The 24600-nt window shown below is 40.1% G+C and overlaps 2 protein-coding genes across 10 annotated transcripts in view; one reads left to right on the forward strand and one right to left on the reverse strand.

Moving 5' to 3' along the window:
- Positions 1–3905: 3905 nt before the first annotated feature.
- Positions 3906–8789, reverse strand: TMEM60 (transmembrane protein 60). Of its 2 annotated transcripts, none has more exons than XM_010386292.2 (2): positions 8379–8789; positions 3906–4601 (listed from the first exon to the last, which is right to left on the reverse strand). In XM_010386292.2, the coding sequence occupies exon 2, from the start codon at positions 4549–4551 to the stop codon at positions 4150–4152; it is 402 nt and encodes a 133-aa protein (XP_010384594.1). In that variant the 5' UTR covers positions 4552–4601; positions 8379–8789; the 3' UTR covers positions 3906–4149. The 2 variants fall into 2 exon arrangements, with proteins under 2 accessions (XP_010384594.1, XP_010384596.1); XM_010386294.2 differs by having other exon boundaries at positions 8126–8789.
- A 40-nt stretch (positions 8790–8829) lies between these two features.
- PHTF2 (putative homeodomain transcription factor 2) overlaps positions 8830–24600 on the forward strand; it is a 159582-nt gene continuing 143811 nt past the window's right edge. For 6 of the 8 annotated variants that reach the window (XM_010386295.2, XM_030932727.1, XM_010386299.2 and 3 more), the window contains exon 1: positions 8830–9095. The gene's annotated coding sequence lies outside the window, so the exon portion shown is untranslated. Of the gene's footprint in view, positions 9208–24600 lie in introns of all 8 variants that reach the window. The other 2 variants (XM_030932726.1, XM_030932725.1) reach the window with 2 other exon arrangements.

A 24600-nucleotide genomic window follows, 5' to 3' on the forward strand; every position in this document is an offset into this window, starting at 1 on the left:
GTGCAAACATGACCAATCAACAGTAAGGAAAACTCCTTTGGTAGTTTGTGGCTTGTTTATATAACACCAAAAGGACTCTGATATATTTTCCTCTCAATAAAGAGAAATTAATTGATTTTCCTGATGACTCAGGTGCATGGTGATATGCCGGACCTTGTATGAAGATGATTCTATGGTTTCCTCTCCTTTGGCTATCATTTCTGTTCATTAGTCAATAGTTCCCTCCTATTTGCTGCACTGTGAAAAAGCAAATTGGAAACCAGATGACCAAATTTATAAGGTTAATAACTTTTTTTTTTTTCCCTGAGACGGACTTTTGCCCTGTTACCCAGGATGGAGTGCAGTGGCGCGATCTTGGCTCACTGCAACCTCCGGCTCCAGGGTTCAAGCAATTCTCCTGCCTCAGCCTCCTGAGCAGCTAGGATTATAGGTGCCGGCCACCACATCCAGCTAATTTTTGTATTTTTAGTAGAGACGAGGTTTTACCATGTTGGACAGGCTGGTCTCGAACTCCTGACCTCGTGATCCACCCGCCTCAGCCTCCCGAAGTGCTGGGATTACAGGTGTGAGCCACCACGTCCCGCAGGTTAATAACTTTTAAAATTGCAGTAAGCTTGAACCCAAGGATAGATCTCTACTTCTTGAAGCTTTGTACAAGTATTTTTCTTGGTGCTTGAAAGCTCTTTGTTGGTAGATTTGTGTTCATGTTTTACATGTTTGGTTGAGGCTACCATATCTGGTCCCTGTGTTCATGAAATGTTACTAAGTTCTGGATCATTTGAATGTTTTTTTAAATTATTATTTTATTTTTTGAGATGGAGTTTCACTCTTGTTGCCCAGGCTGGAGTGCCATGGTACGATCTCGGCTCACTGCAACCGCTACTTCCCAGGTTCAAGTGATTCTCCTGCCTCAGCCTCCTGAACTGGGACTATAGGCGCCGGCCACCACACCCAGCTAATTTTTCATATTTTTAGTTAAGACAGGGTTTCACCCTGTGGGCCAGGCTAGTCTCAAACTCCTGATCTCAGGTGATCCACCCACCTCGGCCTCCCAAAGTGCTGGGATTACAGGTGTGGGTGTGGGCCACCACACTCAGCCTTTTAGTTTGTTTGTTTTTGAGACAGGGTCTCACTTTGTCACCCATGCTGGAGTGCAGTGGCATGATCATAGCTTACTGTAATCTTGAATTCCCGGTTCAAGCGATTCTCCCACCTCAGCCTTCCATGTAGCTGGGACCACAGGTGTGAGCCACTGCACTTCGCCCCTTTTCATAGTTTCAAGTCTTATAAAAAGTTATTTTGTGCACAGGTTGCTTTTACTCAGATTGTTGATGACAAATCTTTTGCCCAAACCAGAGTAAGTTACATCCATGCTAACCTAGAAAAAATCGGCTTTGGTAAGAACCTCTGATGTTTAAGTTTCCTTCATGAGGCATTGTGTGTTTAATCTTAAAAAACCTCATTGGTAGATTTCTCTGTCATATAAACAAGAATCATATAACTGAAACCTAGGAAGGTATTTTTGTACAGTACTAATTGTTTACATATTGGTCCATTTGTTTTGATTTTTCTACCTGTAAGCATGATTTCTATCTTTAATGTCTTTCATTACGTAAAGTTTTAATGTAACACATTGATGTGTGTATTGAGGCACATATCTATGATAATTTATTGTGCTGCTTCAAGTGTTTATTTAGTGGAGCAGTTCTACTTTCTGGGAATCTTTCAGATGCTGTTAAAATTCATTGACCCTCATGTGTAAACAAGTTGGTTATTGTGTTGCCGTTTACATACAATTTTTACCTAATTTCTCTCTTCCTTCCTTGTAGAACTGTTTGGGGGAGCAAGAGACCTTTCCTCTTAACATCTCATACAGAATTCCATTCTGCTTTTATTGCCTAGCACAGGGGTCAGCAAATTACCTCCCGTAGGCCATATCTAACCCACCACCAGTTTTTCTATGGTGTGTGAGGCAAGAATGGTTTTTATGGCATTAAATGGTTGACACAAAAGTAAAAATAGTATTTTGTGATATGAAAATCATTTGAAATTTAAATTTCATGTCCATAAATAAGGTTTTATTGGGATATAGCCATGGTCTATGGCTGCTTTCTCTGCCATAAAGACTGAGTTGAGTAGTTGCAAAAGAAACCACATCACCTAAAAGCCTAAACATTTACTGAGCAGCCCTTTACAGAGAAATTTTGCTGACTCCTGGCCTAGCTGGTTGTTTGCCGTGGTGCCATCCCTTCTTTTCCTTTTCTCTGTACTCCAAAATCCTTTTGGCTGGTTTTTTAGAGAGATGTAAGCTTTCTTCTACTTTGAATTTATTTAATGATCCCATAAACCAAAGCATGGATGGATCTCTCAGTTGAGTTAGAGGTGTCTGATCAAGCCTGGAACATTCTGTTCCCAGTACTAACTATTCTCAATCCTATTTTTATGTACCGAAAATACTAATTATTGCCAATTATAAGATGAAAATATTTGCAGTTGATTAGTTTTTATTTATTTAGCCTAGTTCTCTAGTTTCAAATGCCTAATGAGTTACGCTGTATTAATCTGTTGTGTTGTGAAACTTATGTTATCTGTCATTACAAGGCAGAACTAGACCTTCTGTTTCAGTAGCCAGAAATCACTTTTTTGTTTGATCTTTTTAAAACAGGAAAAAAAAAAATCACTTTAGATTTCTCTTAAAGCTAAAGGTGAGGGTTGTATAGGGTAAGAACAATCATCGTGCTTCAGGGTTATAAAACACTTCAACCTCTTTGGAATTTTTATAAGTACTGCCACCACTGCTTCATTGGAATTGCTTAGTACCTTGAAGGTGATAATATGCTTTCTCAATTCAAGACACTTCTAATTGTGAGAGGGGCACTAATTCCTTGAGACCCCAGGACAATAGGTATAAACTGGGTCTGTCCTGACAGAATCAGGATTATTAGGTCCCCCTAACTTTAGTAAGTGGCAAGCTTCTGTTTTTTTTGTTTTGTTTTGTTTTGTTTTTTTGAGATGGAGTCTCGCTCTTTCGCCAGGCTGGAGTGCAGTGGTGTGATCTCAGCTCACTGCAACCTCTGCCTCCTGGGTTCAAGTGATTCTCCTGCCTCAGCCTCCTGAGTAGCTGGGACTACAGGCGCCCGCCACCATGCCCAGCTAATTTTTGTGTTTTTAGTACAGATGGGGTTTCACCATGTTGGCCAGGATGGTCTTGATCTCTTGACCTCGTGGTCTGCCCGCCTTGGCCTCCCAAAGTGCTGGGATTATAGGCGTGAGCCACCGCGCCCAGCTTTTCTGCTTTTTTAACATGCCACCTTGGAATTATTTGTCCCAGCCAGAAGATAGAGGTAATAATGAATTTAGCCTAGATAAAAATCTGTCAAACTCAGATTCTTTCTAAATGTAAATACAAAATGGCATCCCTGTTTCGGTAACTAGGTTTTTTTTTCCTTCATAATTTAGAAACATTTACTTTGGTCATAATACAGCCATCGTATATTAAACTTCTATTCAAATATGTAGGTTTTGTTTTGTTTTTGAGATGGAGTCTAGCCCTATTATTGCCCAGGCTGGAGTGCAGTGGTGTGATTTTGGCTCACTGCAACCTCCACCTCCTGGGTTCAAGTGATTCTCCTGTCTGAGCCTCCTGAGTAGCTGGGATTACAGGCGCCCGCCACCATGCCTGGCTAATTTTTGTACTTTTAGTAGAGACAGGGTTTTACCATGTTGGCCAGGCTGGTCCTGAACTCCTGACCTCAAGTGATCCACCTGCCTCGGCCTCCCAAAGTGCTGGGATTACAAGTGTGAGCCACCTCGCCTGGCCCAAACATGTAGGTTAAAGGTTTTATATTTACTTACTTTAGATACTGACCACATACAACAGATTATTCAAGAGTCATGTAGAAAAATGAGGTCCAAAACAAACTTTATTTACATAGAGACAATAAGGATCTCAATAACTCAAATACTGAATAATTAAGCTGTAGGTTGACTAGAAGTCTGTGATTCACCAATCCTGTTTTATGGAAGTAGTATAAAACTACATTTGTTATTTTCCCTCAGTTCTCTGGTATTCTTGAAGCTTGAAAGATTCAGAACACTTTAATGGTAACTTGTTGAACAGCAATAGAAATGAGATGATGTACTTAAAAGTCAGTCTCTCACAAAAAAGACGTTATATCCAAGTTCGGTTAAAGCCCCAGTCAGCAAGGCCCATAATGGAATGAAGACATAGGATAGATTCATGGTAGTAAACTGTTCCAGTTTAGCACAGAGTGCGAGGCAGAAGGCTAATTTAAGTAACATTGCAATGAGGTACCAGGCTTTTTTTTTAATATTGTGTGATCCATGTCGAGGGTCAAAGCCAGACTTACACCGCCCAGCCATTTTCACAATCAGCATGACAAGAAGGATAGTATCAAATATCCAGACTGGAATAAATATGAGGAACCAGTTCCAAGGTGCTTTCTCATCCAGTTTCAACACCAACATGATCAAGAAGAGTAATGTGAAAAGCCAGGTGAGTAGTACTCTCTGAGCCAAGGACATTCTCATTTAAACAGTTTAAAGAGGCTGTTGCAGGATCGAAAAAAAGGAAATACACCCTAAGAGAAGGAGAAAAAGTCAAGATTGTTTTGATACCAGAAAAAAAGTATCACTTCCATTCCTAGTGAACAAAACTGGTTCTTTCCCAACTGACTTCCTAATTTTGAAAACATTCTACTATTCTTCCTTTCAAATCCTCTAAAACTTAGTGATCATTGACATTATATCCACCATTCCTTACAGCCCATGACAAAATACAATTTTTAGTATATCCACTGTATAAGCTCTATTCAAAATGTCAGGTGATTCCTTTTCAATGCTATCACTCGCGTCCAGGCACTTAGAAATTTATTCTTGCACCACAAAGATGTTCTTCATCTTCCTATACATTTGCAAATCTGTACTTTTTCATTCAATTTCAAGGGGTACAAAGAAAAAAGCATTCAAAGTAGTGAAAAAGGGAAAGGTGGGTATCAAGCTGAGAAGAGTTTTAAAAGAAGGGAATGGGAAGGGTGCGCGACTCATGCCAGTAATCCCAGTACTTGGGGAGGAGAAGGTGGGCCTATCACTTGAGCCCAAGAGCTCCACACCAGCCAGGGCAATATAGTCAAACCCTGTCTCTACAAAAAATAAAAAAATTGGCAAGGCGTGATGATATGCACCTTGTAGTCGCAGCTACTGAGAGGCTAAAGCTACTGAGAGGATTGCTTGAGTCCAAGAAGTTGAGGCTGTAGTGAGTGACCCGTGAGATCGTGCCACTACACTCCAGCCTGGGCAACAGAGATCCTGTCTCAATCAATCAATCCATCAATAAAAGGAGGGAACGATTAATAAAAATTACAATAATATAAAGTAGAATTAACATTTTAGTGGTTGGGCACAGTGGCTCATGCCCATAGTCCCAACCCTTTAGGAGTCCAAGGCAGGTGCATCTCTTGAGCCCAGGAGTTCACGACTAGTCTGGGCAACATGGCGAAACCCTGTCTCTACTAAAAATACAAAAAATTAGGTGCAGTAGCACGTGCCTGTATTCCGTCCTACTCGTGATGCTGAAGTGGGAGAATCACCTGAACCCGGGAAGTCAAGGCTGCAGTGAGCCATGTTGCTCACTGCACTCCAACCTAGGCGATGGGAGTGAGACCACTGTCTAAAAAAAAAAAAAAAGATTGTAAAGAGGTTGTTAGGCTATATAATATAAAAGGCATTGGTAACACTGGATTTTCACATAGTCTGAAACTTATATTCTTAAATTCTCACTTATTTTCTCATAAAAATTCTTACAAATATCTTCTTGGTATAATAGTTTTTTTCCTTTTAACAATACTCTCACTAATTTGTGGATATATATATATATATAAAACTACTTGTTATCCATTCAATAATCAGGACCACCTAATAACTTTTGATGTTTTGTGATTATTAGATGCTAAATTTTGGGGGCTATTTCTTATATCACTATTCTGCCTCACTGATCCATATGTTTCTCTTTTGCCCTAATACTGTATGACTTACTGTTGCTCTAGGAATGTATTAATATCTGGAAGGCCTAGTATCTACTCGCTGTTCTCTTTTCTAGAATATTTTTTTCTTTTCTTTTTTTTTCTTTTTTGAGATGGAGTCTCACTCTGTCACTCAGGCTGGAGTGCAGTGGCACGATCTCAGGTCACTGCAGCCTCTGCCTCTCGGGTTCAAGTGATCCTCCCACTTCAGTTTCCCAAGTAGCTGGGGTTTCACCATGTTGGCCAGGCTGATCTCGAACTCCTGATCTCAAGTGATCCACCCACCTCAGCCTCCCAAAGTGTTGGGATTACAGGTGTAAGCCATCATGCTGGCTTCTTTTCTAGAATATTTTCTATTTTGTCCTTACAGTTTTTCAATGCTAAAATTGCTAAGCTGATTCTTAAAAACTTAGAATTTTGATTGTGAATGCATAAAACTTAGGGATAGCATTTATTTTATTTAATCTTCACATATAGGTTTATGATATGTTCCTCTACTTACTCAAGTTTTTTATACCAACCTTTATGACCATTTGGAAAAAGGATAAGTAGAACGGGAAATCAGAAGCCAGACTGCATGCAGTTAACAGAAGATCAAGAAATGGAAACAACTGAGAACACTTTATTCCTTTGAGGCATTTGGAGAAGAGAAAATGAAAGGGTATATGAAACTGACAGAAGAAATTTTCAGGAAAGGAAGAATTTATGACTACAAACAGAGAAATAAGCCAATGGGGAATGGCACTGAAGATGAGAGAGGATACTTGATGGAAAGAGAAAAAGATCAGAAGGTGCTACCCATAGGAACAAAAGCATGCGTGGTAGGAGGAAAGATGCAGGAAGATAATAGAGAAAAGGTGAAGAAACTGGCTAATTGAGCCAAATACCCTAGATTAGCGTGCTCAATTATATTTTAGAACTAACTTTGATGTACTGTGCAACATCTATACTACTTTAAATAGTGGATGGCTATCACGGTGCAAGAGGACACATCTGTTCTATTTCAACAGTTAAGTATGAGTCTCCTAACTCACCTCTTTTCCCTTATACCCATCTAGTGGCACTTAAACTTGTTTACTTAATTGGCACAGGCTTCATACTGCAGTACTTTTGCTCCTAAGGAGGCATTTTTCTGTGTTGGTTTCCTTTCCTGGCCAGAGGCTGCCATATAGTGGGATGTGGGACTGAATTTGGAAGCAGGGTTGGATGGGTGTGTGTTGATTAATAACCATGGATGGATTTCATCCTGTAAATTGCACAATCCCCATCTCCAATCTATCTGGCCATTTTTGTGAACCTCTGAAAAACGGTTTACGATTATACATTTGCTTAAACCTAACTGTTCCATCTGCCATCGGATAAGACAAGCTCCATTTTTTTCTTATATTTGGCTGCACTCACCACAGGTGCTTTAAGGCTGGAGGTGAAAGGATGCAAGTAACAATCTTCTTGTGCCTACAAGATTTATCATGTGGGATGTAACAAAATTCTGTTATGTTCTTGCACGAAAATACCCTCAGTGGGGAAGCACTACTGATACTTAAATGACGATTGAAGGATTGTACGCTTGTAGGCTGAGCTACAACGATGACATACGATCCCAGTTTTACATTTACGTCTGCATCAATTTGGGCAGTCGTTATGTTTCCTACTATTCGCTCCACATGAAAGGGGGAGGTGCGTACTCCAAAAATGTGCTCAACTAAAATGTTTCCCATTTAAGGTGGCTATTTCCTGCACTAGGAAGACACTTAAATATCTGTTAATGATTCCTTATTCATTTTTAAAACCTTCGTAGAGACCCCGTTATGGAAATATATAGAGCCCCACCCACATCGTCCGCGGGTGGGTATCAGCCCCCATTTCCCTTCTCTCGCCACTGCCAGTACTCTACCAAGTGAACCCCCCTCATCCCAAAGATAATTTTGCTTTATGAGTCCACATATTTATTCTTCATAATGAGTCGCTTTTGAAAAGCCTTGCAGCAACAGCCTTGCCAAAGGAACAGCGTTCTGCTTACAACGTAGCTTATCTGGGGGCCTACTTGCCCCTGGAACTTCAGAACGCTCCTAAACTATACTTACCCTTCTGCAAACACCAACAGTCGGCTCGCGGCGCCCCACCCGGACGCTCCCCTTTTATGGGCTGTGGGCCCAGCACACGTTGGAGTTCACCACGGTTCCTGCTGGATGCGCACAGAAGCCCTGGAGCCAAGCAGGCATGTGCGCGTTGGGGGCTGGCTGTGTGATGGGCTGGGGGTCGGCCGCACAGCCCACGGAAGCATCAGGAGACCAGCACCGCTTTACCGTGCGGGCTAGGGCAGAGCCCCAGACTCACCTGGCAGCGCCGCCGGCCGGAGAGCGGAGAGAGACGCGAAGATCAGGAAATTCGCCAGTTTGGATCCTTGTCCTTTTCCGCACTTTTCCCCCCATTAAATCCAGAACCCGTCACATGATAATTAAGAAAAAAATTCAGTTCCGCCTCCCCAAAACACTGCGGTATAGGATCTCTCAGTCCTACCTCAGTGCCGCGCCCACATCCGGGGCTGGTTCTCACCGCCCCTGAGCCTATCTTATAGGTAGGGAGGACGCCAATCTGGATTCAGAGGTCCCTTTTCCGCGGTAATTGGACCATTTGTCCTCCAGTGTAAACCAACCGACCTTTCCTAACTTTCGGGTTGGACAGAAAGGCGGCAATAAAAAGCCCCATTTGTCCCGCCTCTCTACTGTCACGGGTTAGGAGGGAAATCAGTCCAAGATCAGCCTGGAGTTTCCGTGCTCCCATTGGGCCCACAGATGGTAATCAGAGCAGCCGGCGCTCAGCTCCGCCCTCTCGGGCTCCCCGCCCCTCCTCCCATCCTCCCTGCCCGCGCGCAGTGACTGCAGGCTCCAGCGCAAAATCCTGCGGGAGAGGGGGTGGGGCAACGCTCTGGAGACAGCGCGCCCGCCGGCAGCCTCGTTGTGGCTCCTCGGGCTCTGTCGGCGGCGGCGCTAGCCTCGGAGTCTCCCGCGCGCACCTCAGCCGCCTCCTAGCGGCGCGGCGCCAGCTCCTACGGTAAGAGCGGCATCACCTCCGCGCTCGGGTGGGCCGTGTGGAGGTCGTCGAGTTCTGACACAATCTCGAGGATGGATCGGGACGAGGGAGGAGAGCGGTCGTCGGGATGGAGGTGGGGGCTCCGGAGCCAGCGCGTCGCCCTCCGTCGCCGGCTACTTTCCCGGCAGTCTCCCGTACCTGAGGGCCGGAGTCAGCCGCGACCCCCTCCCATCAGTCGGCTGGTGGCGGAGGCTCAGCCGCCTTCCCCCGAGCTCGCGCGGTCCTCAAGCCTTGATGGTGACGGGCCGAACCCCAGCACCGCCACCCGCCCCTCGCGCCCCGCTCCCAGGCCCCTGACCTTTGCTTCCTTCCCTTAGCGCTGTGCTGAGGGGTCGTCGGGTCCTGGAAGGGCGTTCAGGGGTCTTGGATGGCTAGCCTGGCGGGCAGGGAGAGGTCAGCTAGCGGCCGGAGGAGCGGGCTCGGGAGGGGGCGGCGGCTCGCGCGCTGGCGGAGGTGGAAGGAGGGTCGCTGCCCTGCCCCCTCTGAGCAGGCGGCAGTCGAGTTTTCCGATCCCAACACGGCGGAGAGGGTGTTGAGATGCTAGGCATGGGCCTTAAGGGGTAGTTGCCGTCTGGAAACAATACCGTGCTCCATCAGCATGCTTCGGTTTTTCTTATTTTTATCTGCCCAGTGTTGACAGCCAGCATTCTGGTATTGTCCTTCGAGTCATGGCTTTCTAACTCAGCACCTCCTTGTGTAACTTCAGGGATCATTCTGTCACTAATCTGTCACCCTTTTTATTTTTAGCGTGGCAAAAACAAGGAACTGCCTTATACTAACCTGTGCAGGATCTGGAACAATTTATTAATCTCAGTGCGTACTTTACATGCCAAGTAATTTTGAAATTCATGGTGAATATTAAATATTTTGTAGTTTTCGGTTACTTTCTTTGTGTGTAGTGTATCCTCCTTGCTTTGAGACTACTTTTTAGGTGTGATACTTTAATCTTACAGTTTTTGGTTAGCTTTTGCCATTTTTAAACGTTTCTTTCATTTTTTTTTCCTCCAAGACTTTGGCTAGACAGTATTTGATCTTGTTTTCAGGTATTTTTGTAAAGTTTGTTTTCTTTCAAAGTGGGCTTTTTTCACCATATTTTTAGTATTGGAAGGGGAATTCTGAGAGTCTGGAAACTGCGCACTTTAGCCTAAAGAGCCCCAAATAGTATAACAATTTGAAATCCTAACTTGGATATGGTGTATGGACTGCAAATTTTAAGAGAAGGAAATGGATATGCCTTATCAGTTGCAGTGGCTCAACCTTCATAACCTAGAGGAGAGGAATCTGGAGGTCTGGGGAGAATGAGCCGTGTCTGGGGCCAGAAACAAAGTGGTTCCAGGAAATTTTTTTGCTCCAGAAATAGCCTGCCTGCCACACAGACTAGCTGTCTGAATGCATCTGATAGTTTTAAGTTAGGTGTTAGTGAGGTGGAGAGTTTTCGTGTTCTAATTTTGACCACTTTCTGGTGGAGCATGAAAATGTGGTGAGTAAACAAGTATAGTATACAATAGGGGCACTCTTGCATAGTCAAGCCTCCAAGAGTAAACTTTCTTTTTTTTTTTTTTTTGAGATGAAGTCTCGCTCTATCGCCCAGGCTGGAGTGCAGTGGCTGGATCTCAGCTCACTGCAAGCTCCGCCTCCCACGTAGCTAGGACTACAGGCGCCCGCCACCTCGCCCGGCTAGCTTTTTTTTTTTTTTTTTTTTTAGTAGAGACGGGGTTTCACCGTGTTAGCCAGGATGGTCTCTATCTGCTGACCTCATGATCCGTCCGTCTCGGCCTCCCAAACTGCTGGAATTACAGGCTTGAGCCACCGCGCCCGGCCGAGTAAACTTTCTTTGAGCCCGAACTGGCACTGGACAGTTGGCCTTAAAAATAAGGTGACCCGCCCAATTTTTAAACCATGAACCTTTTTTGGCTGGTCCATTTAATGCAGAATTGCAAGGAATTTGTAATGAAAAAAACCTTCACTAAAATGAGAATTTAGGGTGTCATGTGGATAAAATGAGAGTCGAAATAGTTGGACTACTTGTATATTATTTAATCATTTTAGTCCTGTGAGATGGGTACTGATTACTGTCATTTTATAGATGAGCAAACCAAGACTTAGATTAACCAATTTGTTCGAGATTTCTTCACTAATGAGTCAGTAGAGGTGAGATTCACACCTATGCACTCTGATTCCAAAGCCTACATTCCAAGCCATTATACTTTATTACCACAGTAAAATTGGATTCTTGGAGACTTTATAGTAGGAGACTACTCAGTGGAAAATAATGTTGCAAAACCGTAAATAGAATCCACTATTGTACACAGTAACACTTTGAGATCACTGTATAATAGGCACTATTGTATTTTGCTAAAGATAAAGGGATGGAGTTACCTTCTCTGTGTTTGAGGAGCATCCGTTTAATGGGAGAGATAGATATTTGAACAAACGATGATAATACAATACGATATATACAGATTCAGCATCTGTAAACTGAAAATCTGAAATGCTGTAAAATCTGAAACCTTTTGATTGTCAAGATGTTGCCACAAGACACTTGACTTCATATGACAGGTTACAGTCAAAATACAGTCAAGCCAGTCGTGGTGGCTCACGCCTGTAATCCCAGCACTTTGGGAGGCCAAGGAGGGTGGATCACCTGAGGTCAGGAGTTCAAGGCCAGCCTGACCAATATGATGAAACCCCCGTCTCTATTGAAAATACAAAAAAAATTAGCCGGGCGTGGTGGCATGTGCCTGTAGTTCCAGCTACTTGGGAGGCTGAGACAGAAGACTCACTTGAATCCAGGAGGTGGAGGTTGCAGTAAGCCGAGATTGTGCCACTGCACTCCAGCCTGGGTGACAGAGCAAGACACCGTCTCAAAAAAAAAAAAAAAAAGTCAAAACTTTGTTTCATGCAGAGAATTATTTTAAAATGTTATATAAAATTACCTTCGGGCTATGTGTATAAGGTGTAAATGAAACATAAATGAATTTTGTGTTTATACTTGGGTCCCATCTCTAAGATATCTCTTTATGTATATGCAAAATATTCCAAAATCCAAAATGCTTGTGGTCCCAATAATTCTTGAGACAGGAATTCAGTTAAAGTATAGACAGTCTGGATTTGAATTCCTGGAACATAATACCAAACCTCTTTTAGCATCAGTTCCCTTATCTGTTTAATGGAAAGGTTAATACTTCGAAGAAGATATTAAGCCTTAAATAAAATATATAAAGTACTGGCACATGGAAAGCAGTGAATAAAAAAGAAACAATAATTTTAAGAGAGAACTAGTTGGGTTTCAGGGGAGCTAACACTGAAGCCTTAAAGATCTGAAGGTGGTATTTAGGTGGGGAAAGAGGACATTCCGTGCAGAACAGGAAGAGGCAGAGTCTCAGAACAGAAATGTGGATTGTTGAGGGAATGGTAGGTAATTGTAGCTTTGCATAAAATGTATGTGTGAAGGCCAGCTTTAAATGATAATGGTATGTAAATATAGTTGGACAAAGTGAGTAGTACCCAATTTTGATAATTGGAAATTGCATACTTAGATACTAAAATTACAGGAAAACCTTAGCAGTTTGTCCATTATTACATGTTTATTTAATATTTACCTTCCAATACTTATTTTCCCAGTTCAAAGTAAGACTCAAAGAAGAATTCCAAAGTGACGGTTGCCATCCTTTAACCCCATTACCTAGTCTGTAGCCACATGGAGTCATTATTGCAAACTCCCCTTTGCATATTTTGACTGTCTTTTCTTAACCCGTACTTGATACATGATAGTGGGACAGAATTTTTTTTATTTTGAGACAGAGTCTCATTCTGTCTTCCAGGTTGGAGTACAGTAGTGCGATCACTGTAAAACCTTGAACTGTCAGGCTCAGGCAATCCTGTTGCCTCAGTCTCCTGAGTAGCTACACCTGCAGGCATGCACCACTGTGTCCAGCTAATTTTTTAATTTTTATTTTTTTGTAGATACAGGGTCTTGCTATGTTGGGCAGACTAGAGACCTCAAGTGATTTTCCCACCTTGGCCTCCCAAAGTCTTGGGATTACAGATGTGAGCCTCCACACCTGGCCAGTGTGTTTTAAATTGGGACTGCCCTTGAAAATCTGAGAAAGTCTCATGCTTCTGTCTTCTCAGATTAATACCGAACCATAAATACATTAAATTTACAAATCTGAAATATCACTTGATGACCAGAATCATGTGAAAGTGGAAAATATTTTTTTTTTTTTTTGAGACGGAGTCTCGCTCTGTCGCCCAGGCTGGAGTGCAGTGGCGCAATCTCAGCTCACTGCAAGCTCTGCTGCCTCCCGGGTTCACGCCATTCTCCTGCCTCAGCCTCCCTAGAAGCTGGGACTACAGGCGCCCGCCACCACGTCCGGCTAATTTTTTTGTATTTTTAGTAGAGACGGGGTTTCACCGTGTTCGCCAGGATGGTCTTGATCTCCTGACCTCGTGATCCGCCCGCCTCCGCCTCCCAAAGTGCTGGGATTACAGGCGTGAGCCACCGCGCCCGGCGAAAGTGGAAAATATTAAGTGACATTTAGGAAAACTGCATTTTTAGTCCACCTTGTTAGTCTCATGAAAATTGCTAATGTGACACAAAATACAAAAGTGAGTTTTCAGATAAGAACAACTGACTGCTTCCTAGAACAGGTAGTTGTAGAACACTAGGAATGAAAATATGCTGGATTTTATTCTGGGTACTGAACAGGAACTGGGGCAGGAAATAGCTGTGGCTGAACCACTACCTGATAATAATCGTAACATGATTAAATTTGACATTTAAGGAGAGGAAGTGAAGGGAAAAGTGCATAGTATGCAGCTTTCCAGTTGCAAAAACAGTTCAAAAAAGGGGCTGTTCAAAGTATATCTACAGCAATTTTAAAGACATGTGGGCACTCATATTTGTTGCATGAATGAAAGTACTTTTGTAAGACCTTTTGTATAGGATTTGTTACAGATAGCAAAAAATTTATGAAAATTAGGTGGCATGGGTTTTGGTGCTCTATCGACCTAGGTTCAAGTCCTGATACTGACATCACTGGTTGTGTGACATTGGACTCCTTATGTAATATTTTTGAGATTCAGTTTTATTTATTCACTAAATGGAGTTACCTACTTTCTGAGATTTTAAGAATTAAATGAGGTAATAATGTATGTAAAGCACTTGACATATTCTTGGTTTATAAGACTAGCTCAAAAAGTGGTTGCTGCAATTATTTGACTAAGTTGAACAGGCGTGTGTGTGTGTGTGTGTGTGTATGTATGTTTTAAAATAACGATTCCCAGATAGAATAAGAGAAGCCAGAAAATGTTCAACAAGCAAATAAAATCTTAGAAGGAGGCAATAGGATTTAACAGGCAGAGTTGAATAATCATTTTACCCACACAAAAGAAGGGAAAATATATGGAGAGAGCTTCACATTATCAACTTTTTTCTGAAGAAAGTACATCAAACTCATTAAACCAGATGGAGTGCATGAATAAGGTTTTGCTATTCGAAATGACAATGAAAAACATAAGTGAAGTAGGGTTTCAGTGCCATGAATTAAGTGTATAGGGAAAGGGACTTGTTTTCTCAAATCTCTTAACCACTTTCTTACTTATTTCTAAAATTCTTTGACAAGGAAAAGCTATTAATTGTATGGTTATGGGAATGCTTTAATTGCAAGTAATCCTGGGAGACAGAGCATACTGATTTATCTACACAGATTTCCTGCGTGTTCATTCTGTATATCCCATTGTCTTTTGTGTGTCTTTTGGGTGCTGAATGTATGAATGCATCATTTGTTGAAAAATGAACCCATCTTCTTATTCCTAAATCTGTTTTACTCTTGTAGTCTCTATCTTAATGAGGGTTCTTTTTTTCGTTTGTTTTGCTCTTGTTGCCCAGGCTGGAGTGCAATGGTGCGATCTTGGCTCACTGCAACCTCCTTCTCCTGACTTTAAGCAATTCTCCTGCCTCAGCCTTGCGAGTAGCTGGGATTACAGGCGCCTGTCACCATGCCCAGCTAATTTTTGTATTTTTAGTAGAGATGGGGTTTCACCATGCTGGCCAGGCTGGTCTGGAACTCCTGACCACAGGTGATCCACCCGCCTTGGCCTCCCAAAGTGCTGGGATTACAGACGTGAGCCACCATGCCTGGCCTTAATGAGAGTTCTTTTAGTGTTCAAGCCAAGAGTCATGTGGTGTCCTTACTCTGTTCCTCTCCATATCTTTAATTGCCAGTCAGTTACTACATCTGGTCCTCTGTCTACTTCTACTAACATCCATCTTTCAATCTGGCCTGGTCCCAACACTCACAATTAAGAAAAAAACAAAACAACCATTGCCACTGACTTAGTTCAAACCCTCATTATTGTCCCCAAATTATGTCATTTATTTCCTTTTAGGAAATTAAATTCTTCACACAGCTTCTTCACATAGTTCTTCACACAGCTTCCTTCAGAATAATTTTGCTGAAATGCCAACATAATGATACCAAAATTATATTTTTAGTGTCTGCACATGATGGTTAATAAATATTTGATCCTTCCATGTATCTTAAACTTCAGACAATACTAAGTGACTTGCATATATAGGCTTGGTAGGCTTGGGATTTTCTTTGTGGGAAGATTTTAACTGCAAATTCAATTTCTTTAATAGACACAGACTTACTCAGTTTATTTCTTCTTGAGTTAGCGTTGATAGTTTGTATTTTCCTAGGAATCTGTTCATTTCATCTAAAGTTGTTAAATTCATTGGCATAAAATTATTCATGACATTTTCTTATTAATTTTTTTAATATCTGTAAGACATATAGTGCTGCTGTCCTCTCTCTCATTCTGACTCTGCTGTCTTTTCTCTGCTGTTCTCCTGGCTAGAGGTTTATTGATCTATTTTATTGATCCTCTCAGAGCACTAGTTTTTAGGTTTTTGTATTGATTTTCTATCCTCAGTTTCACTGGTTTCTATTCATCTTTATTGTTTTTGTGTCTACTGTTTATTTTGCATTTTATTTGCTCTTGATTTGCTAGAATCTTAGGTTGGAAGCTTGGCTCATAATTTGAAACATTTATTCTTCTCGAAAATGAGTGTTTAATTCTATAAAATTCTCCCCTAAATAGTGTTTTGACTGCATCTCATGAATTTTGATATGTTTTCAGTTTTCATTCAAGTTCAGAATCCTTGATAAATTCCTTTGTGATTTGACTCCGCTTGTTATTTAGAAGTATGTAGATGAGTTTCCAAATATTTGGGGATTTTTTCAGATATTTTTTCCTTAGTTCTAACTTCATTTCGCTGTGGTCAAAGAACATACATTGTATGTTTTGAATCATTTTAAATTTATTGAGACTTGTTTTATGGCCCAGATTATGGTCTGCCTTGGCAAATGATTCATTCACACTTGAAAATAATTTTGGGTGGAGTGATTTATAAATGTCAGTCAAGGCTGGGTGGGATGGCTCACACCTGTAGTCCCAGCACTTTGGGAGTCCGAGGCAGGTGGATCATTTGAGGTCAGGAGTTCGAGACCAGCCTGGCCAACATGTTGAAACCTCGTCTCTACTAAAAGTACAAAAAAATTAGCTGAGGATGATGGTGTGTGCCTGTAGTCCTAGCTACTCAGGAGGCTGGGGCAGAAGAATTCTTTGAACCTGGAAGGTGGAGGTTGCAGCAAGATCGCACCACTACACTCTAGCCTGGGTGACTCCATCTCAAAAAAAAAAAAAAAAGTCAATCAAGTCAAGTTGGTTGATAGAATTCTTCAGGTCTTCTATATGTCCTTGTTGATTTTGTCTACTTGTTATATCAATTTTTGAAAGAATGGTATTGAATTTCTATAAATGTGGACTTGCTGATTTCTCCTTGCAATTCTTTAAATTTTTGCATTATGTATTTTGAAGTTCTATTGCTAGGTGCACGCATATTTATGATTGTTAATGATTGCTTGGTGAATTGGATCGTTTTATCATTGTGAAATGGATCTCTTTAATCCTGGTAATATGTTTTGCTCTGAAATCTATTTTGTATAGCCATTCGAGCTTTCTTTTCATTAGAGTTAACATGATATTTTTTTCCATCTTTTTACTTTCTACCTTTTTTATGTTTATATTTAAGTGAGTTTCTGACAGATACACATAAAAATAGGTCTTGCTTTTGGGTCTTGGGTCTTGCTTTTTAAAATCCAGTTTCCTAATCTCTGCCTTTTAATTTAGACCATTTACATTTAATGTGATTATTGATATTATTGGGTTTAAGTCTATCATCTTGCTATTTGTTTTTTGTCTCATCTGTTCTTTTTACCTTTTTTGGATTCTTTGAGTATTTTTATGACTTCACTTTATAACCGTTTTTGACTTGTCTGTAACTCTTTTTTTCTTGTAGTTTTGTTTGTAGTAGCTAGTATACATCATTATTACAGTCTACTTTTGAGTAAAAAAACTACTTCATATATTTTATGAGAACCTTTTAACAGTATACTGTTTCCCCTTTCTGAAACTTTATGCTGTTATTTGTGCTGTATATTTTAAATCCCAAACTATGTTGTTGATCTTTTAGCTTTAGTCAGTTCTCTTTTAAAGAGATTTAAACACACATACACACACATACATTTTATATACATAAATTTTTTTAAAGACTCTTAGATTTGCCCCTTTTAAGGTTGAATAATATCCTATCATATGTATGTACTATTTTTTTGTTCATCCGTTGATGGACATTTGGGCTGCTTCTGCCTTTTGCCTATTGTCAATAGTGCTGCTATGAATATGAGTGCGTGAGTATCTCTTTGAAACTCTGCTTTCAATTCTTTTGGATATATACACAGAAATGCGATTGCTGAATCATATGGTAGTTCTATTTTTAATCTTTTTGTACCATTTTACAGTTGCATCAACAGTGCAGAAGGGCTCCAATTTTTCCACATTTTCGTCAATATTTATTTTCTATTTTTTTTGTTTTGTTTTGTTTTTATGATAGCTGTCCTAATGGATATAAGGTGATATCTTGTGGTTTTGATTTGTACTTTTCTGATAATTAGTGATGTTGAGCATCTTTTTGTGTGCTTGTTGGCCATTTGTATATCATCTTTGGGCACATGTCCATTCAAATCCTTTGCCCATTTTTAAATCAGGTTATTTGATTTTTTGTTATTGTGTTGTAGGAGTCATCTGTATATTCTGGATATCAACCCCTTACCAAATTTATGATTTGCAAATATTTTCTCCCATTCTGCAAGGGAGAAAAATATATGCCTTTTGATGCACAAAAGGTTTTAAGTTTGACGTAGTCCCATTTGTCTACGTTTGCTTTTGTTGCCTATACTTTTGGTGTTACAACCAAGAAATAATTGCCAAGTCAGATGTTATAAAGCTTTCTCCTGTGTTTTCTTCTAGGAGTTTTTTAGTTTTATTTCTTATGTTTAGATGTTTAATCAATTTTGAGTTAAGTTTTGTAGAGGGTGTAAGATAAAGGTCCACCTTCATTCTTTTTGTTGTATCCCATTTTCCCAGCACCATTTGTTGAAGAGATTGTTCTTTTCCTACTGAGTCGTCTTGGTACCCTTGTTGAAGATTATTTGACCACATACATGAGGGTTTATTTCTTGGGTCTTTATTACATTTGTTGATTTATTTTTATACCAATATCACACTGTTGTGATTACTGTTTTGTAATATGTTTTGAAATCAGGAAGTGTGAGTCTTCCAAATTTGTTGTTCTTTTTAAAAATTTCTTTGGCTATTTGGGGTCCCTTAAGATTCGATATATATTTTAGTATGAGTTTTTTGGTTTCTGCCAAAAATGCTCTTGGGATTTTGATAGGGATTGCACTGAATCTGTAGATTGCTTTGAGTAGTATGGAAATTTTAACCATGTTACGTTTCTCAGTCCATGAACATGGGATTTCTTTTCATTTATTTGAGTCTTTAATTTCTTTTAGCAATGTTTTAAATAATAGATGTTTCAATATCCTTGTTTACAAGTCCTTTCATCTTTGTCATTTGTGGGTCTGATTCTGTTTCCTCATCATGAATTATATTTTCCTGTTTACTTATATGCCTGCTAATTTTTGTTTGAATGCCAGACATTTTGTATTTCACGTTGTTTAAAGCTGTAATTGGTCTTCCTGCTCCTTTTTGGTGATTCTTTCCCTTGCTTCAGGTATTTTTTCCTACACTGCATATGCCAGTCAATATTCAACTGAAGACTTAAGGCGAATCCTCTGCAGAGCTGCAGAACTGTCTTTGTGCAGTTCTCTCCTCTTTGGGTACTTTGCTCTAGGAATTCTAGCTGCCTTGATGTCTCTGAATACTCAAATCTGGCTTCTCAATGTAGGGATACTTCTGGGCTTTGGATTTTCCCCTTCTGGCACTGCATCCTGGAAACTTTGCGGACAGCACACTTGGACAGTCATAGGGCTCACTTTTTGTTTCCACTCTTTCAAGGATGTGCTATCAGTTACCCAATATCTGAAAACATTTCACTTTTTTTCCTAACTTTTTAGTTTTTAAATGGAGAGGAATAATCTGGTTCTCATTATTCCCATCATGGCTAGAAGTGGAAACTCCTGTATACTGAGTTTTGAAGTAATAGTTTAAATGGAAAGTATAAAAAGTACCATTTTGGTTTTATTATTTTTAAATCCCAAATTTGTGTTTAGGGTGCATAAGCATTGTATAGCCAGAACCAGAGTAGACTATAGGTTTGACTGGCTGAATGTGTTTAGGTTCATTGTCAACATTCATGTTTCCCTTGAAATAAATGTAGGCATGTATGATGAGTTAAAAGGTAAGCAAATAATTGCATTTTCTTATATAAACCCAGTTCATTGTTTTGTTTTTTGTTTTTGTTTTTTTTTGAGATGGAGTTTCTCTTTGTCACCCAGGCTAGAGTACAGTGGCGTGATCTTGGCTCTCTGCAACCTCCGCCTCCTGGGTTCAAACGATTCTCCTGCCTCAGCCTCCCAAGTAGGTGGGATTACAGGAACCCGCCAAAGTAATTTTTGTATTTTTAGTAGAGACGGGATTTCACCATGTTGGCCAGGCTTATCACAAACTCCTGAGCTCAGGTGATCCACCCACCTCAGCCTCCCAAAGTGCTGGGATTAGAGGCATGAGCCACTGGGCCCGGCCATAAACCCAATTCTTATTGACAACAAAACTGTGTGTGTGTGTGTGTGTGTATGTGTGCAAAATATGTCTGTATAATTTCTAAGGGAGATTAATAATGAGAAGTGTTTATTTCCTTAAGGGTATAATAATTCGGTTTTTATCATCTTTGGAAAATATTTGCAACATTGAAAATACTACTGTGATCATATATTGAATGGTAATTTAACTTAACCTTGGACATAGTAGATATTAAGGACTGTTGAAAATCTCTGTAGGTGAAATGGACTTGAGATGGGCTTAACTTGTCTCTTCATTGATTATAGGCAACTGGAATGACCTTTAGCTTTTCTTCTGATGGAAGCAGATTATATGAATTGGTAAAATTGAAGCACTGGGCTAGTTTTCTTATTCCCACCCTGTATTTCTTTTCCATTGCAGCCACACTAAATGAAATTATGAGAGGAAAGTTGTATGTGTATTAAGTCAGTAGTTGGCGTATAGGAAATTAACATGATAAAGGAGGTATTTTAAAATTGAGTTAAGCTTATCAGTTATGTTCTTTTTATTTTGATGTAATTTCAGATTTTAAAAAAAGGGCAATAATAAAGAATTCCTGTATACCCTTCACCCAGATTACCTACATTTTAACATTTCACTATATTTGCTTTATCATTTTCTTTCTCCATATATATATGTACGTATGTATTACTTTTTTCCTGACTCATTTGAGTCATTATACTCCTTTACTGCTACTGAGTTTTTATTTCCTAAATATAAGATTGTTCTTCTACATAAAGACAGTACAATTATCAAAATCAGGAAATTAACATTTATAGTACTGTTTTCTAATCTACAGATAGTCACATTTTACCAGTTATCACAATACTGTACTTTATTGCAGAAGAAAATTCAGGATCACATTCTGTGTTTAGTTGTCACATCTCTCTAATTTCTTTTACACAGAAACACTTGAACCTATGTTTGTATTTCATGAAATTGACATTTTAAAACTGTTGAGGCCGGTTATTTTGTAGAGTGACCTTCAATTTTTTTTTTTTTTGACAGTCTTGCTCTGTCATCCAGGCTGTAGTACAGTGGCGCTATCTTGGCTCACTGCAACTTCCGCCTCACTGGTTCAAATGATTCTCCTGCCTCAACCTCCCAAGTAGTTGGGACTACAGGCAGGCACCACTGTACCCAGCTAATATTTGTATTTTTAGTAGAGATGGGATTTTGCCATGTTAGCCAGGCTGGTCTCAAACTCCTGACCTCAGGTGATCTGCCCACCTTGGCCTCCCAAAGTTCTGGGATTACAGGCATGAGCCACCACTCCCAGCTGAATGATGTTCAGTGTGAGATTGGTTGATTTTTCCTCGTGATTAGATTTGGGTTATGTACTGTATTTTTATTTTTTAGTTTTGAGACAGAGTTTTGCTCTTGTGGCCCAGGCTGGAATGCAGTGGTGCCATGTTGGCTCACTGCAACCTCCACCTCTTGGGTTCAAGCGATTCTCCTGCCTCAGCCTCCCAAGTAGTTGGGACCAGGCACCCGCCGCCATGCCCAGCTAATTTTTGTATTTTTAGTAGAGACAGGGTTTCATCATGTTGGCCAGGCTGGTCTTGAACTCCTGACCTCAAGTGATCCACCTGCCTCAGCCTCCCAAAGTATTGGGATTACAGGCGTGAGCCACTGCGCCCAGCCCTGGGTTACGTACTTTAGGCAGGAATACCACAGACGTGATGTTGTGTACTTTCCAGTGCATTATATGAGGAGGCAAATACTGTTATTTCTCCTGTTATTACTGGTGATGATAACTTCTATAATTTAATTAAGGAGATATCTGCCAGGTTTCTACAAGGTAAAGTCACTCTTTAATTCTTTGTAATTGATACGTACCTGTGGTTAGATATTTTTAAGTTAATGTTAGTATCCTACTACTCTTAAACTTACCCATTAATTTTAACATCTATTGATGATTCTAGTGTGAATCCATGATTATCAAGATGGGTGCCAAATGGTGATTTTTCTGATTTTGTAATTTCTTTTATGTTTATTAGCTGACTTCTGTGATAAAGAAAAGCTTCTACCTCTTTATTCACTTATTTATTCATATCAGTGTAGACTCATGGATTCTTGTTTTATCGTTTTGCCAATGTCTCTATGATTCTTTGAGCATTTTCTTACTTTCTGATCCAACAAGATATTCCACAGTCATCTGGTACTATCTTTGTGCCAGCCCTAGAATAAGACATTTCACTTAGCAATGTTGGTTTATTTTACTATGAAGTGGTATTTAGAGATCTAAGTGTTAGGTATGCTTATTGCTATTGAGGAGTCATTGTTTCTAGGCCCTCTCAGTGGATGTAAAGTTTATATGTATATGGATGAGTATATATATGTGTGGGTGTGTGTAATACACCTTTATTTTCAGAAAGAATATTAACTAGTGTCATGGCTGCTAAAAATAAAAAAGTGAATATAGGCTTAGGCTACATGACCAAGTGATCATATCCTTATCACAAGAAATTGTAGCTCCAATGTTTTGCATTCTTCAAATACATTGTTTTGTTGACTAACTGGATTCCAGGAATTACTTAGATCTTATCTGATGAGAAAAAGAACCTGGATGGTGAGGGGCCTGGAAATCATGTTATATGAAGAACAGGTGAAGGAACTGGGAACATTTAGTCTGGAAAAAGATAAATGACAACATATGCTTATTATATTAAGTTGTTTGAGGCAGAAGAAATGACACACATTTATTCTGTGTTCACTTAGAGTACATAATTAATACAGATGAATGTATTTTTTTTTTTTTTTTTTTTTTTTTGAGACGGAGTCTTGCTCTGCCGCCCAGGCTGGAGTGCAGTGGCCGGCTCTCAGCTCACTGCAAGCTCCGCCTCCCGGGTTCACGCCATTCTCCTGTCTCAGCCTCCCGAGTAGCTGGGACTACAGGCGCCCACCTCGTCGCTCGGCTAGTTTTTTGTATTTTTTTAGTAGAGACGGGGTTTCACCGTATTAGCCAGGATGGTCTCGATCTCCTGACCTCGTGATCCGCCCGTCTCGGCCTCCCAAAGTGCTGGGATTACAGGCTTGAGCCACCGCGCCCGGCCTCAGATGAATGTATTTTAAGAGAGATATAAATTTATCTCTGCATAAGGAAATTTTTGAGGCAAGTTTTCCTCTAATGGAGTAAAATGACTTGAATACCTCAAACCCAATTATTATCTCTAATCAGGAGAAGCTTGCTTATTACATAATTTGTGTGTGCTGTAAGACATTAGAACTACTTGAGAGATGTCTAAGTATGCTATACTTAGTGGCTTAGTCAATAGTATGTTTCACGAGATGCTTCACGAGGAAAGGATTCTGTTCTAAATAAATGTAAGAAATAATGTGTACATAATCTTCTATTGGATATTTATAATGCAGAGTAACATGTTAAAAGGCTCTGAGAAGTCCTCAAGTAAGGAAACTTGTTTGACTTTTTCTAATGTAGTGGATATAGGAACAGGTGAGGTTATAGGTATAATCTAATAGTAGCCATACAGTAGTCATCTATAGATGCATGGTCTGTCTTTCTTTCTTTCCTTCTTTCTCTCTTTCTTTCTTTCTTTCTTTCTTTCTTTCTTTCTTTCTTTCTTTCTTTCTTTCTTTCTTTCTTTCTTCTTTCCTTCTTCCTTCCTTCCTTCCTTCCTTCCTTCCTTCCTTCCTTCCTTCCTTCCTTCCTTCCTTCCTTCCATCCTTCCTTCCTTCCTTCCTTCTTCTCTCTTCTCTTTCTTCTCTTTTTCTTTCTCTTTCTCTCTCTCTCTCTTTCTTTGTTTTTAAACCAGGCCTTCAAGCATTTTATCCTTTGAGTTACAAACAATCCAATTACACACTCTTTTATACATGGTATTTAAACCAAGATACTAGATGTGATCATCAAGGGACTGTGTGAAGATAGAGATGTGCAAAAACTGAGCTCAGGGAGAAGAGGCAAACTAGCAAAGAAACTGAGAAGGAGTAAGTAAAGAGGAACAAACTGAACAGAGTGGTTTCCCAGAAGCTAAGTGAATAAAGTGTTCTGGGAGAAGAGAACATGATTGGCTGTGCTTTATACTACCAGTAGGTTGAATAAGATAAGCAACTGAGACCTGACCGTTGCATTTAGTGACTGGAAGTCATTGGTGTCCTTAAAGAGAGCTTTCAGTGGAGTATTGGGAGCAAAAGCATGATTGGATTGAGGAGAGGAGATGGAGAAGTGGGAGTAGATAGCAATGTTTTGCACTGTGAAAGGGAGAAGAGAAATGTATTTATTGAGCACCTTCTGTGTGTCATATTGCTGAAAATATTTAAGCAATGATGAAATGTATGAGCTATACATAGCTTA

Source organism: Rhinopithecus roxellana, chromosome 6 (genome assembly GCF_007565055.1).
Source record: "Rhinopithecus roxellana isolate Shanxi Qingling chromosome 6, ASM756505v1, whole genome shotgun sequence".
Classification (NCBI taxonomy): domain Eukaryota; kingdom Metazoa; phylum Chordata; class Mammalia; order Primates; family Cercopithecidae; genus Rhinopithecus; species Rhinopithecus roxellana.

What these genes read in the sequence shown, in the direction of transcription:
- TMEM60 (XM_010386292.2), bottom strand. Translation starts at nt 4,551, where the DNA reads ATGAGAATGTCCTTGGCTCAGAGAGTACTACTCACCTGGCTTTTCACA.